General features: G+C 34.9%; 1 protein-coding gene across 1 annotated transcript in view; it reads left to right on the top strand.

Moving 5' to 3' along the window:
* Positions 1 to 17161, top strand: part of dennd6b (DENN/MADD domain containing 6B) — a 41111-nt gene that overhangs the window by 4869 nt on the left and 19081 nt on the right. The window contains 1 exon segment of the mRNA XM_039792202.1: positions 17047 to 17127. Within this exon segment, the coding sequence (XP_039648136.1) occupies positions 17047 to 17127 (81 nt within the window).

Raw genomic sequence — 17161 nt, 5'->3', positions numbered from 1 at the left:
ATAGATGTAAATAAGTCTGATTCTCTATAAGATAGATGTAAATAAGTCTGATTCTCTATAAGATAGATGTAAATAAGTCTGATTCTCTATAAGATAGATGTAAATAAGTCTGATTCTCTATAAGATAGATGTAAATAAGTCTGATTCTCTATGTGATAGATGTAAATAAGTCTGATTCTCTATAAGATAGATGTAAATAAGTCTGATTCTCTATGTGATAGATGTAAATAAGTCTGATTCTCTATGTGATAGATGTAAATAAGTCTGATTCTCTATAAGATAGATGTAAATAAGTCTGATTCTCTATATGATAGATGTAAATAAGTCTGATTCTCTATGTAAATAAGTCTGATTCTCTATATGATAGATGTAAATAAGTCTGATTCTCTATAAGATAGATGTAAATAAGTCTGATTCTCTATAAGATAGATGTAAATAAGTCTGATTCTCTATGTGATAGATGTAAATAAGTCTGATTCTCTATGTGATAGATGTAAATAAGTCTGATTCTCTATAAGATAGATGTAAATAAGTCTGATTCTCTATAAGATGGATGTAAATAAGTCTGAGTCTCTATGTAAATAAGTCTGATTCTCTATAAGATAGATGTAAATAAGTCTGATTCTCTATGTGATAGATGTAAATAAGTCTGATTCTCTATAAGATAGATGTAAATAAGTCTGATTCTCTATATGATAGATGTAAATAATCTCTCTATGTAAATAAGTCTGATTCTCTATAAGATAGATGTAAATAAGTCTGATTCTCTATATGATAGATGTAAATAAGTCTGATTCTCTATGTAAATAAGTCTGATTCTCTATAAGATAGATGTAAATAAGTCTGATTCTCTATAAGATAGATGTAAATAAGTCTGATTCTCTATATGATAGATGTAAATAAGTCTGATTCTCTATGTAAATAAGTCTGATTCTCTATAAGATAGATGTAAATAAGTCTGATTCTCTATAAGATAGATGTAAATAAGTCTGATTCTCTATAAGATAGATGTAAATAAGTCTGATTCTCTATAAGATAGATGTAAATAAGTCTGATTCTCTATAAGATAGATGTAAATAAGTCTGATTCTCTATAAGATAGATGTAAATAAGTCTGATTCTCTATAAGATAGATGTAAATAAGTCTGATTATCTATAAGATAGATGTAAATAAGTCTGATTCTCTATGTAAATAAGTCTGATTCTCTATAAGATAGATGTAAATAAGTCTGATTCTCTATATGATAGATGTAAATAAGTCTGATTCTCTATAAGATAGATGTAAATAAGTCTGATTCTCTATATGATAGATGTAAATAAGTCTGATTCTCTATGTAAATAAGTCTGATTCTCTATATGATAGATGTAAATAAGTCTGATTCTCTATAAGATAGATGTAAATAAGTCTGATTCTCTATGTGATAGATGTAAATAAGTCTGATTCTCTATAAGATAGATGTAAATAAGTCTGATTCTCTATGTAAATAAGTCTGATTCTCTATAAGATAGATGTAAATAAGTCTGATTCTCTATGTATAGATGTAAATAAGTCTGATTCTCTATGAGATGGATGTAAATAGGTCTGATTATCTATGTAAATAAGTCTGATTCTCTATATGATAGATGTAAATAAGTCTGATTCTCTATGTAAATAAGTCTGATTCTCTATAAGATAGATGTAAATAAGTCTGATTCTCTATAAGATAGATGTAAATATGTCTGATTCTCTATATGATAGATGTAAATAAGTCTGATTCTCTATGTAAATAAGTCTGATTCTCTATAAGATAGATGTAAATATGTCTGATTATCTATGTAAATAAGTCTGATTCTCTATAAGATAGATGTAAGTAAGTCTGATTTTCTATAAGATAGATGTAAATATGTCTGATTCTCTATATGATAGATGTAAATAAGTCTGATTCTCTATGTAAATAAGTCTGATTCTCTATAAGATAGATGTAAATATGTCTGATTATCTATGTAAATAAGTCTGATTCTCTATAAGATAGATGTAAGTAAGTCTGATTTTCTATAAGATAGATGTAAAGTCTGATTCTCTATAAGATAGATGTAAATATGTCTGATTCTCTATAAGATAGATGTAAATAAGTCTGATTCTCTATAAGATAGATGTAAATAAGTCTGATTCTCTATATGATAGATGTAAATAAGTCTGATTCTCTATATAAATAAGTCTGATTCTCTATAAGATAGATGTAAATATGTCTGATTATCTATGTAAATAAGTCTGATTCTCTATAAGATCGATGTAAGTAAGTCTGATTTTCTATAAGATAGGAAAGTCTGATTCTCTATAAGATAGATGTAAATATGTCTGATTCTCTATATGATAGATGTAAATAAGTCTGATTCTCTATGTAAATAAGTCTGATTCTCTATAAGATAGATGTAAATAAGTCTGATTCTCTATGTAAATAAGTCTGATTTTCTATAAGATAGATGTAAATAAGTCTGATTCTCTATAAGATCGATGTAAATAAGTCTGATTCTCTATAAGAGACATGTAAATAAGTCTGATTCTCTATAAGATCGATGTAAATAAGTCTGATTCTCTCATAAGATAGATGTAAATAAGTCTGATTCTCTATAAGATAGATGTAAATAAGTCTGATTCTCTATAAGATAGATGTAAATAAGTCCGATTCTCTATGTGATAGATGTAAATAAGTCTGATTCTCTATAAGATAGATGTAAATAAGTCTGATTCTCTATGTGATAGATGTAAATAAGTCTGATTCTCTATAAGATGGATGTAAATAGGTCTGATTCTCTTTGTAAATAAGTCTGATTCTCTATGTGATAGATGTAAATAAGTCTGATTCTCTATAAGATGGATGTAAAATGGTCTGATTCTCTATGTAAATAAGTCTGATTCTCTATGTGATAGATGTAAATAAGTCTGATTCTCTATGTGATAGATGTAAATAAGTCTGATTCTCTATGTATAGATGTAAATAAGTCTGATTCTCTATAAGATAGATGTAAATAAGTCTGATTCTCTATGTGATAGATGTAAAAGAAGTCTGTCTTATATAGATGATGTAAATAAGTCTGATTCTCTATGTAAATAAGTCTGATTCTCTATAAGATTAGATGTAAATAAGTCTGATTCTCTATGTGATAGATGTAAATAAGTCTGATTCTCTATAAGATAGATGTAAATAAGTCTGATTCTCTATATGATAGATGTAAAATAAGTCTGATTCTCTATGTAAATAAGTCTGATTCTCTATAAGATAGATGTAAATAAGTCTGATTCTCTATAAGATAGATGTAAATAAGTCTGATTCTCTATAAGATAGATGTAAATAAGTCTGATTCTCTAAAAGATAGATGTAAATAAGTCTGATTCTGTCTAAGATAGATGTAAATAAGTCTGATTCTCTATAAGATCGATGTAAGTAAGTCTGATTCTCTAAAGATAGATGTAAATAAGTCTGATTCTCTATAAGATAGATGTAAATAAGTCTGATTCTCTATAAGATAGATGTAAATAAGTCTGATTCTCTATAAGATAGATGTAAATAAGTCTGATTCTCTATAAGATAGATGTAAATAAGTCTGATTCTCTATATGATAGATGTAAATAAGTCTGATTCTCTATGTAAATAAGTCTGATTCTCTATAAGATAGATGTAAATAAGTCTGATTCTCTATAAGATAGATGTAAATAAGTCTGATTCTCTATATGATAGATGTAAATAAGTCTGATTCTCTATGTACATAAGTCTGATTCTCTATAAGATAGATGTAAATATGTCTGATTATCTATGTAAATAAGTCTGATTCTCTATAAGATAGATGTAAATAAGTCTGATTCTCCATAAGATCGATGTAAGTAAGTCTGATTCTCTATAAGATAGATGTAAAGTCTGATTCTCTATAAGATAGATGTAAATATATCTGATTCTCTATAAGATAGATGTAAATAAGTCTGATTCTCTATATGATAGATTTATATAAGTCTGATTCTCTATGTAAATAAGTCTGATTCTCTATAAGATAGATGTAAATAAGTCTGATTCTCTATGTAAATAAGTCTGATTTTCTATAAGATAGATGTAAATAAGTCTGATTCTCTATAATAAGTTGTTTTATATTAAAAATTTGTTCCAAAGATATGTATAAGTTCTATAAATTGTATAAGTCAAGTCTACTCTATAATAGTAAGTATTTCTATAAGATATGTATAGCTTTCAAGTGTTTTATAAGTAGATGTAAAGTATTCTCTATGTAAATAAGTTTTCTATAAGATATGTAAATAAGTTGATTCTCTAAAGTCATGTAAATAAGTCTGATTCTCTATAAGATATGTAAATAAGTCTGATTCTCTATAAGATAATGTAAAAAGTCTGATTCTTATAAGATATGTAAATAAGTCTGATTCTCTATAAAGGTGTAAAATAGTCTGATTCTCTATAAGATCGATGTAAATAAGTCTGATTCTCTATAAGATAGATGTAAATAAGTCTGATTCTCTATAAGATAGATGTAAATAAGTCTGATTCTCTATAAGATAGATGTAAATAAGTCTGATTCTCTATGTATAGATGTAAATAAGTCTGATTCTCTATAAGATAGATGTAAATAAGTCTGATTCTCTATGTGATAGATGTAAATAAGTCTGATTCTCTATAAGATGGATGTAAATAGGTCTGATTCTCTATGTAAATAAGTCTGATTCTCTATGTGATAGATGTAAATAAGTCTGATTCTCTATAAGATGGATGTAAATAGGTCTGATTCTCTATGTAAATAAGTCTGATTCTCTATAAGATAGATGTAAATAAGTCTGATTCTCTATGTGATAGATGTAAATAAGTCTGATTCTCTATGTGATAGATGTAAATAAGTCTGATTCTCTATAAGATAGATGTAAATAAGTCTGATTCTCTATAAGATAGATGTAAATAAGTCTGATTCTCTATGTGATAGATGTAAATAAGTCTGATTCTCTATAAGATGGATGTAAATAAGTCTGATTCTCTATGTAAATAAGTCTGATTCTCTATAAGATAGATGTAAATAAGTCTGATTCTCTATGTGATAGATGTAAATAAGTCTGATTCTCTATAAGATAGATGTAAATAAGTCTGATTCTCTATAAGATAGATGTAAATAAGTCTGATTCTCTATATGATAGATGTAAATAAGTCTGATTCTCTATGTAAATAAGTCTGATTCTCTATAAGATAGATGTAAATAAGTCTGATTCTCTATAAGATAGATGTAAATAAGTCTGATTCTCTATAAGATAGATGTAAATAAGTCTGATTCTCTAAAAGATAGATGTAAATAAGTCTGATTCTTTATAAGATAGATGTAAATAAGTCTGATTCTCTAGAAGATCGATGTAAGTAAGTCTGATTCTCTAAAAGATAGATGTAAATAAGTCTGATTCTCTATATGATAGATGTAAATAAGTCTGATTCTCTATAAGATAGATGTAAATAAGTCTGATTCTCTATAAGATAGATGTAAATAAGTCTGATTCTCTATAAGATAGATGTAAATAAGTCTGATTCTCTATATGATAGATGTAAATAAGTCTGATTCTCTATGTAAATAAGTCTGATTCTCTATAAGATAGATGTAAATAAGTCTGATTCTCTATAAGATAGATGTAAATAAGTCTGATTCTCTATATGATAGATGTAAATAAGTCTGATTCTCTATGTACATAAGTCTGATTCTCTATAAGATAGATGTAAATATGTCTGATTATCTATGTAAATAAGTCTGATTCTCTATAAGATAGATGTAAATAAGTCTGATTCTCCATAAGATCGATGTAAGTAAGTCTGATTCTCTATAAGATAGATGTAAATATGTCTGATTCTCTATAAGATAGATGTAAATAAGTCTGATTCTCTATATGATAGATTTATATAAGTCTGATTCTCTATGTAAATAAGTCTGATTCTCTATAAGATAGATGTAAATAAGTCTGATTCTCTATGTAAATAAGTCTGATTTTCTATAAGATAGATGTAAATAAGTCTGATTCTCTATAAGATCGATGTAAATAAGTCTGATTATCTATAAGAGCGATGTAAATAAGTCTGATTCTCTATAAGATAGATGTAAATAAGTCTGATTCTCTATAAGATAGATGTAAATAAGTCTGATTCTCTATGTAAATAAGTCTGATTCTCTATAAGATAGATGTAAATAAGTCTGATTCTCTATATGATAGATGTAAATAAGTCTGATTCTCTATGTAAATAAGTCTGATTCTCTATAAGATAGATGTAAATAAGTCTGATTCTCTATAAGATAGATGTAAATAAGTCTGATTCTCTATAAGATAGATGTAAATAAGTCTGATTCTCTATGTAAATAAGTCTGATTCTCTATAAGATAGATGTAAATAAGTCTGATTCTCTATATGATAGATGTAAATAAGTCTGATTCTCTATGTAAATAAGTCTGATTCTCTATAAGATAGATGTAAATAAGTCTGATTTTCTATAAGATAGATGTAAATAAGTCTGATTCTCTATATGATAGATGTAAATAAGTCTGATTCTCTATGTAAATAAGTCTGATTCTCTATAAGATAGATGTAAATAAGTCTGATTCTCTATAAGATAGATGTAAATAAGTCTGATTCTCTATGTAAATAAGTCTGATTCTCTATGTAAATAAGTCTGATTCTCTATAAGATAGATGTAAATAAGTCTGATTCTCTAAAAGATAGATGTAAATAAGTCTGATTCTCTAAAAGATAGATGTAAATAAGTCTGATTCTCTATAAGATAGATGTAAATAAGTCTGATTCTCTATAAGATAGATGTAAATAAGTCTGATTCTCTATAAGATAGATGTAAATAAGTCTGATTCTCTATAAGATAGATTTAAATAAGTCTGATTCTCTATAAGATAGATGTAAATAAGTCTGATTCTCTATAAGATAGATGTAAATAAGTCTGATTCTCTATATGATAGATGTAAATAAGTCTGATTCTCTATGTAAATAAGTCTGATTCTCTATATGATAGATGTAAATAAGTCTGATTCTCTATAAGATAGATGTAAATAAGTCTGATTCTCTATAAGATAGATGTAAATAAGTCTGATTCTCTATGTGATAGATGTAAATAAGTCTGATTCTCTATAAGATGGATGTAAATAAGTCTGATTCTCTATGTAAATAAGTCTGATTCTCTATAAGATAGATGTAAAGTCTGATTCTCTATGTGATAGATGTAAATAAGTCTGATTCTCTATAAGATAGATGTAAATAAGTCTGATTCTCTATATGATAGATGTAAATAAGTCTGATTCTCTATGTAAATAAGTCTGATTCTGTATAAGATAGATGTAAATAAGTCTGATTCTCTATAAGATCGATGTAAATAAGTCTGATTCTCTCTATAAGATAGATGTAAATAAGTCTGATTCTCTATAAGATAGATGTAAATAAGTCTGATTCTCTATGTAGCGGCCCCTTGGATTTATTGATCAAAGGCAGAGAGTTTCAGACGAGTGTCGATTTATTTCTTCCTCTCAACGAGCACCATGCACCATAAGCACCATGAACACCGTGAAAACTACAGAATTAAACAGAAGAAATATATAATGCTTCTATGTAGTTTCACAAATAATTTGCACATAAATCATGTTCACATATTAATCATGTTTACACCAAATACAAATCCTTTTAACATTTTAACTAATAACCAATATGAAATGAAATATGTTTTTTAATCTGTTATGACAAATAAAATATCACATGCTTCCTTTGAATGAAATACAAAAAGAATATGTGTTGCTTTTGTCTTGAGGACACGTGCAATTAACGCATAAATAAATGCAGTAATGACATTCTCTTTTCCAAAATCCTTTCTGATAAAGGTACAAACTCCACATACTTCCTTCATACCTCATTCCGCTCTCCAAGGGCGCTAATCAAAAGAGTTTCTTCACCAGCTAGCATGCCTCGACACACCCTCACAGTTCGGAGCTCTTAGAGATAACAGGTACGAACAATACAAAAGTAATGAAGTAAATCACAATGTAAACTTTTTCTTTACAAGATACAAATGTATGACACGATAAATAATTAATAGGTTTACAAGTTTTTACCGTTGTCTAACGATGCGTGAGCACCACATTGTGACGAGAGAGTAGCAGGAAGTTTAGCATCACAAAACATCAGAAGAAGAAGAACACGGCGCTTTTCAAAATAAAAGCCGAACAGACCACAAGGTGGCACCGTAAAACCACGTCTTGTTAACACATACATATAATATTGTGTAGGAGAATATTAATACAATTTATCAGACATTTACACTCCCACCAAATCCCAGTACAATGAATGAACAAATACACAAAGAGTAAATGAATTGTACAGGATTTCTTGACTCTAAGAAATGAATAGCCTGAAGTTAAGCTATCAGAAGTGTAACTATAGCATCATGCATAATAAAGCAGTGTGCTGTGTTGTCAATCGCTTTTTTCTAATCAGTTCTCAAGGAGGAGCACCAATTTTTTGATTGGTCTCTCAATAACTGAGGGCTTGGAGGGAGGATCTTGTTTTTTACGAGGTTTCCTCTCCCCAACTTGCACTTTAACTCGACGAACTAAGCCATCACTACTTTGAACAGTCTCAATCACTCGTCCTAGTTGCCACTGATTTCTTGGGAGGTTGTCATCTTTAATAATGACAACATCATTCACTTTGAGGTTGCGCTGAGGTGAGTGCCATTTCTGTCTCATGGATATGTTCAGCAGATACTCCTTTTTCCAGCGGCTCCAAAACTGTTCGATAAGATACTGAACTCTTCTCCACCTCTTTGTCGCATACAGGTCCTCCTTGACAAATACTCCAGGGGGAGGAAGAGCAACTTTAGATTTCATCATAATGAGGTGATTCGGTGTTATAGGCTCCAGTGCCTGAGGATCATTGATTCCATCCACTGTTAACGGGCGGCTGTTAACAATAGCCATGGCCTCATATAGCAGTGTTCTGAGGGAGGCGTCATCAAGTCGACCTGGGCACTGTGCAAAGGTGGCATTCAGCACATTTCTAACAGTTCTGATCTGGCGTTCCCAGACACCTCCTGCATGACTGTCAGAGGGAGCATTGAAGACAAATTCGCACTGCTTCTCAGTCAGGAAGATTTCCAGTAGCTTAGTGTCACATTGTTTGAGTGCTTCCTTGAGCTCATTTCTGGCGCCAACAAAATTAGAGCCTTGGTCACAGTGTAGTTGTTGAACAGCTCCTCTCAGGCTGATGAAGCATCTCAATGAGTTGATGAATGAGTCTGTTGACAAATCTTCGAGCATTTCAATATGAACAGCTCTAGAGTACAGACATGTGAAAATCAAGCCGTATCTTTTGTATTCTTTGCGGGCTTTCTTTACAATGAAAGGACCGAAACAGTCCATGCCGCTGTATGTGAAAGGTGCTGAGGCTTCGACACGTTCTTTGGGAAGTTCGGCCATTCGCTGTGTCTCTGTCGGCCGTCGCAGTTTCCTACAAAACACACAAGTGTGTATCAGCTTTGCAACCATCTTGCTCCCACCAATTACCCAGAATCCGTTGGCCCGAAGCTCCATTAAAGTCTGGCTCCGACCCTGATGGCATGTCTTAGCATGGAAATGGGACACAATCAGCTTGGTGATGTGGCTGTTATTTGGTAAGATGATTGGGTGCTTGACTTTATGACAGAGCGATGACTGTTTCAATCTCCCACCAACACGGAGGAGTCCTTCAGACCAGATAGGGTCGAGACGGAAAAGAGAGCTTGAATTTGGAAGGTCTTTTTTACCCTGAAGCATCTTTATCTCCTGGGGGAAGGCTTGCTGCTGTAAGATCTTAATCACTTCGTCTGCAGCCTTCTCACGCTCCTTAACAGTCACATACTCACTGTGTTGTTTCGTTTTAGACCCCAGCCTCTTAATTCTTGCAACCACTTTAAGAATTGTCGTCCAAGAGGAGAACCGACTCAGACGCCTGAGGATGTCATTGTCGTTTTTGACTTCTGTTGCAAGCACCTGAATTGTCTTGACTTCAGGATCACCAACGAGTAATTCTGATGGAGCGCTGGGTGTTAGAAGTAATTCACGCTCCCAGAGAAACTTCGGACCTCGCAGCCAGTTTGTTGAATGAATGTCTGAAGCACGAAGACCTCGGGAAGCATGATCTGCCGGGTTTTCTGCGGTGTCCACATAATGCCACTGGCTGGGATCACTGTTATCCCTTATCAGCTGAACACGGTTCGCAACAAATATGTGGAACCTACGGGCATCATTGTTAATGTACCCAAGCACAACTTGTGAATCCGTCCAGAAAACCTCTTCATCGATCTTTATGTCAAGTTCAGCTTTTAACATGACACTGACTTTTGTAGAAACCACAGCTGCCGTGAGTTCTAGTCTCGGGATACTTGTGACATTTGAGGGTGCAACCCTTGCTTTCGCCAACACGAGACTGCAATGGACTTCGTCCTTGTCATTTTTGTATCTGAGGTAAGAACATGCACCGTATCCCACGCAGCTGGCATCCGAGAAATGGTGCAATTCTACTCTGACAATGTTATGGAAGTCATATGGGTGGTAACATCTCGGAATTGAAATCTCTTTCAACTTGTGAAGACCATTTATCCACTCCTCCCACCGTGGCCTCATGTCTTCTGGGAGTGGATCATCCCATCCGATGCCTCTGTGACACAGCTCTTGAAGTATACGCTTTCCAGTTAGGCTGAATGGAGCGATGAATCCAAGCGGGTCATAAAGAGAGGCAACGACAGAAAGGCAACCACGCCGGGTTGAAGGCTGATCTTTCAAGCTGCTGTTAAAGCTGAAACTGTCAGTTTTGATTGACCATTGAATGCCGAGTGCACGCTCTGATAGGGTTGGATCCAGTCCTAGAGGTTCGATGGTTGCTGATCTTTCTGAGGGATCTAAGCAGGCAAGGGCTGCTTCCTCATTTGAGTTGAATTTATGAAGGCGTAGGCCTCCTCTTTTGCACAACTCCTGTGACTCAGTGATCAGTTTCTTGGCTTCCTCAACCAATGGGACACTGACTAGCCCGTCATCAACATAAAAGTTTTTCTCCACAAATGTTGATGCTAGTGGATAGGTAGCTTTGTGTTGCCGTGCCAGATGTTTCAAGCCAAAATTGGCACATCCTGGAGACGAGGCGGCTCCAAAGAGATGAACCGCCATCCTGTATTCCTGTGGTTCTTTCTCTAAATCTCCACCTTTCCACCAGAGGAATTTCAGGTAATTCCGGGATTCAGGAGTGATGGAGAACTGATAAAACATTCTTTCGATGTCACAGATGATCGCTACGGCTTCCTTCCTGAAGCGGCAAAGAACTCCTACTAGAGGATTGATAAGATCAGGCCCAGTCAGTAGAGTGTCATTTAGAGAAACACCATGGAATTTGGCTGAACAGTCGAATACGACTCTCAGCTTGCCCGGTTTTCTGGGGTGATAGATGCCGTGATGCGGAAGGTACCACTCTGTCTCTCCCTCAGATGTTGTAGGGGCAGGCTCTGCATCACCCTTGTTAATCGTTTCTTCCATGAATGTTTTGTATTGATCATAATATTGCTTATTGGTCTTTAATTTCTTCTTAAGACACTGCAGGCGAACCGTGGCTAGCCTCTTGTTGTTTGGTAGGTTGGGTGGACTGTTGCCCTTGAAAGGGAGGGGCATCTCATAATGTCCATCCTTTTTCTGCGTGATGTTGTCACTGAGGAACTGTATGAAACGAACATCATTCTGGGACACATATTTATCTTCATAAGTTCTCTCAGTGAAGTCTGATTCCAGGGCTTTTAGAACATCTGTCGCTGATGGAATTGGCAGTTCTTTTACTGTGAGCCGATGCACAAAGCTCTGACTTCCTTGTCTGTCTAGGTGGGGATTTGCTGAGCCTATGATACTCCATCCTAGTTCTGATCTCTGTGCAAAGGGTTGATTTTTCTCTCCAATGATAACCTCAGTAGGTGCTAGTGCTGATGGACAGTCATATCCAATCAGGAGCCCTACATCACAGTCTTGAAGGGGTGGTAGCTTATCTGCCAAATGTCTGAGATGAGGCCACAGTATACGCGGTTTCCTTCGTTGGGACGTAAGACTTGTCCACCGGGATAAAGTCAGCGGCTAGGCCGGGCTGTACTTGGATGTGGTTCTTAGAGTGCAGTCCTCGAACTTGTAGACCATGGACGTTCTTGCTCGATATGATTGTGTCAATAGCTGTCATAGTACTTAATTTCAGTTTTACTGGTTGGGCATCAACATTCAGTTTGTTAAGTACATCTTCTAAGACAAACGTTGAGTCACTCTGTGTATCCAGTATTGCGTACGTAAGTACTTCTCTGTGTGGCTCTTGTATTGAAGACACAAGGACTGGGACGATACTTGAGGTAGCAGAAGCACGTTGTGTTGATGCATGGGATACGACCGTGTGCGTTTCCAGGCTTGCATGGTTTTCTGTGGAAGTGGAGCGATTCATTGTTGCTTCTACAGGTCTTTGTTTCCTGTCTTCGTGCAAGCAGGTTGGGTGAAGACGGCTACATATGTTGCATGTGTGTCGCCTCTTACAATCTTTGGTCATGTGACCCTTCCTCAAGCACCCAAAGCAGAGCCGATTTTCACAGATGAATGCCTTTTTGTCTTCACCACTCTTTGCTGCGAAGGTGGGACACTTGGTGATGTTATGAGCTTCACTTTTACAGACGGAGCAAGGGTATTTTGGTTTACTGCCGTTTGTTTCTTGTTTCTCCTGAACGAAAGTCTTTGTATGTATATTTGTGTTGAGAGCCTTGGCTCTCTTTGGTGATCTTTCATCTGTGGTCTTGAAATTTATCAACAATGGAGAAGCAATTGGGTTACAGGCTATCCGTGCCTCTTTGCTCAGGAAATTTGTGAAGCATGCAAGATCAGGATAGCTCCCAGATGTGTCAAGTTGGTCTACGACAATTCGACTCCACTTGCGCACGATCCATTCTGGTAGTTTTTTGAGCAACTTGTGGTTTTCCTCACAATCGTTAAGGATAGCCAGTCCTTTGACATGTGGGATTGCTTCAGTGCAGCCTTGGAGGAAGTCAGCGAACTCTTGTAGTGCTAGTGGGTCGTTTGTGTTGATCTTTGGCCATCTCATGAGCTTATCTCTGAAAGCCTTTTGTATGATGAACGGGTTCCCATATCTGTCTTGTAAGACTTTCCATGCTCCATTGTATGCACTCTCTGAATCTCGATAAAAGAAACCTTCTACAGCTTTGCGCGCCTCTCCAGCAAGATAATTTTTGAGGTAAAACATCTTCTCACTTGGTGGGAGGGGTTTTCTGTCAATAAGAGCCATGAATGACATCTTCCAGTCTGTAAACTGTAAAGGGTTACCACTGAACGTGGTTGGTTCAGGGACCGGCAAGCGGTTCATGCTTAGTGAGCTGGCGATTGCTTGAGCTAGACTGACAGACTCAGACTCAGTCATCGTCACTTCAGGAGCAGCTTGGCGAGATTGGAATGATGTAGCATCAGGATTTAATCGAGGTTCAGTTTCCTTTCTGTCATTAATCTCCTCATCGTGGTTCTCAAAACCTTCAAAATCGTCATATGCTCTCACACGAGCTGCTGCTATGGCAACGTCTTTTGCTGCTTGTAACTGCTGCAATTTGGCTCTCTCTTGTTCCAACTGTTGTTGCATTTCCACCTCTTTTTGTTTAATTTCTGCCAACATTTTTGCCTCTTTAAGTTTCCATTCACCCTCTAACTTGTGAAGATGTGCTTGCTGTGTTTGGATTTCTTTCATGGCTTTTGACTGTTCCAGCTTGGCTGCAAGCTCTGCTTGTGCATCTAATCTACTGCTATGGGTACTGGCTGAGCTGGAGTGGTTGCTCAATCTCTCCGGTGACTCTGCTGAGCTTACGGTTTCAGTTTTGGTGTGGCCAAAGACAGACCCATATTCATCTTTGTTTAATGTTTCTCTTACTCTTTCCTTCTCGAGTTGGTCATTATAATCTTGATTAATAGTCTCTAGACCGGATTTACTTGAGGTCACAAATGTCCTTTGTTAGCGTAACACAGGCATCCATTTTCTTTACGATCTCTGGTGTGGTGTTACTGTTACGTAGGATAGGTTCATACTGCTTGCCTACGTCATCATGCTTTGCTTGAATGTCTTGCTGTAATTCATTAAGGTCTTCTGATGAACAGAGGGTTTTTAATTTTGTCCTAGTCTTCCTTGCTACCAGCTTCCAAGAGTCATAGGTCTTGTTAAATGCTTTCTCACGTTGTCTGGTGTCTTGGTCATGCATCTCTTGGCCTTTCTCTGTTAGCTTTCTTTCACGTGAGCTGGACCTACATGGTGTGTCTTTAAGTGACATCTTGTTTGTTTGAGCTGCTGCTTTAAGTCGAGTGTAGCCTTTGATTGTCCTATGCTTGAATTTACACTTGTAAGCTGTAGTTATCTTTTACCACAGAGTAATATTTATGCCAAGCATTAACAGATTATGGACATTCATAGGGATTTTTAGCATAAAACAGTAACAACAAAATTCACCCTTCAAACCTTTTCATAGACAGACATGACACAAGCACATGAGTTTCCTGAAATAGTCACAATTTTTTAGAAGCATTACGGACTGAGAATTAGTTCGCAAGTTATTTTGACCTTATAATACCATGTTATTTTTTAAGTAACTTCAGTTATGCTGTAAGCTTGCTTATGTAGAAATAGTCCTTTTTCAGTCTTTTTGCTCCTTAGCATCCAGTGTCTCTTTTTGCATCTCTAGTTGTACCTTAAGCATGCTGTCCATTTTAAGTCTTGCCTGGGTGCATGAGTTGGATGCAAGTGAAGTAAACTGGCTGGTATCGGGTTGTTAGTTGGACCTCAGATGTGATGGCGTCAGCTTCTCACCGCGGATGGCAGGGCTGGTGCAGCGATGAGTTTTCACTGTAGCGGCCCCTTGGATTTATTGATCAAGACGCAGAGAGTTTCAGACGGGTGTCGATTTATTTCTTCCTCTCAACGAGCACCATGCACCATAAGCACCATGAACACCGTGAAAACTACAGAATTAAACAGAAGAAATATATAATGCTTCTATGTAGTTTCACAAATAATTTGCACATAAATCATGTTCACATATTAATCATGTTTACACCAAATACAAATCCTTTTAACATTTTAACTAATAACCAATATGAAATGAAATATGTTTTTTAATCTGTTATGACAAATAAAATATCACATGCTTCCTTTGAATGAAATACAAAAAGAATATGTGTTGCTTTTGTCTTGAGGACCGCGTGCAATTACGCGATAAATAAATGCAGTAATGACATTCTCTTTTCCAAAATCCTTTCTGATAAAGGTACAAACTCCACATACTTCCTTCATACCTCATTCCGCTCTCCAAGGGCGCTAATCAAAAGAGTTTCTTCACCAGCTAGCATGCCTCGACACACCCTCACAGTTCGGAGCTCTTAGAGATAACAGGTACGAACAATACAAAAGTAATGAAGTAAATCACAATGTAAACTTTTTCTTTACAAGATACAAATGTATGACACGATAAATAATTAATAGGTTTACAAGTTTTTACCGTTGTCTAACGATGCGTGAGCACCACATTGTGACGAGAGAGTAGCAGGAAGTTTAGCATCACAAAACATCAGAAGAAGAAGAACACGGCGCTTTTCAAAATAAAAGCCGAACAACGACCAAAAGGTGGCACCGTAAAACCACGTCTTGTTAACACATACATATAATATTGTGTAGGAGAATATTAATACAATTTATCAGACATTTACACTCTATAAGATGTAAATAAGTCTGATTCTCTATATGATAGATGTAAATAAGTCTGATTCTCTATGTAAATAAGTCTGATTCTCTATAAGATAGATGTAAATATGTCTGATTATCTATGTAAATAAGTCTGATTCTCTATAAGATAGATGTAAATAAGTCTGATTCTCTATAATATCGATGTAAGTAAGTCTGATTTTCTATAAGATAGATGTAAAGTCTGATTCTCTATAAGATAGATGTAAATATGTCTGATTCTCTATAAGATAGATGTAAATAAGTCTGATTCTCTATATGATAGATGTAAATAACTCTGATTCTCTATGTAAATAAGTCTGATTCTCTATAAGATAGATGTAAATAAGTCTGATTCTCTATGTAAATAAGTCTGATTTTCTATAAGATAGATGTAAATAAGTCTGATTCTCTATAAGATCGATGTAAATAAGTCTGATTCTCTATAAGAGCGATGTAAATAAGTCTGATTGTCTATAAGATAGATGTAAATAAGTCTGATTCTCTAAAAGATCGATGTAAATAAGTCTGATTCTCTAAAAGATCGATGTAAATAAGTCTGATTCTCTATAAGAGCGATGTAAATAAGTCTGATTGTCTATAAGATAGATGTAAATAAGTCTGATTCTCTAAAAGATAGATGTAAATAAGTCTGATTCTCTAAAAGATCGATGTAAATAAGTCTGATTCTCTATAAGATCGGTATAAATAAATCTGATTCTCTATGAGATAGATGTAAATAAGTCTGATTCTCTATAAGATAGATGTAAATAAGTCTGATTCTCTATAAGATAGATGTAAATAAGTCTGATTCTCTATAAGATAGATGTAAATAAGTATGATTCTCTATAAGATAGATGTAAATAAGTATGATTCTCTATAAGATAGATGTAAATAAGTCTGATTCTCTATAAGATAGATGTAAATAAATCTGATTCTCTATAAGATAGATGTAAATATCTCCAAACTCCAAGTCTGGGAGAGACTTTGCCAGCTTCAAAGCAATGAAAACATCAGCGGGTGCTGTTCCGAGTGACATCTGGTCTGAATAGTTGATTGATTGTAGTATTGGAAATCTGCAAGGCTGCAATTCCCGTGACTGGCCACTGTTCAGCGCCATTCTATCGGCGTTTCTTGCCCGCCAGGTATCCATGGTAATGACGTCAATGCAAAGTATGAATAGTGTTAATTAAAGAGTGAACTATGGGTAACTACTGTCTCTGGGTGTGTCCTCAGACCGAAGCGTCCCATTTCTTCGGTTACGTCTACTTCAGACAAGTGAAGGATGTTTCTGTGAGGAGAGGATACTTCCAGAAGGTCAGTCACCTGACACCTGTGCTGGCTTCCCATT

The sequence above is a fragment of the Perca fluviatilis genome, chromosome 23, assembly GCF_010015445.1.
Source record: "Perca fluviatilis chromosome 23, GENO_Pfluv_1.0, whole genome shotgun sequence".
Classification (NCBI taxonomy): domain Eukaryota; kingdom Metazoa; phylum Chordata; class Actinopteri; order Perciformes; family Percidae; genus Perca; species Perca fluviatilis.
Note: the sequence above shows the minus strand (reverse complement) of the source record. Positions and strands in the feature narration are given on the sequence as shown.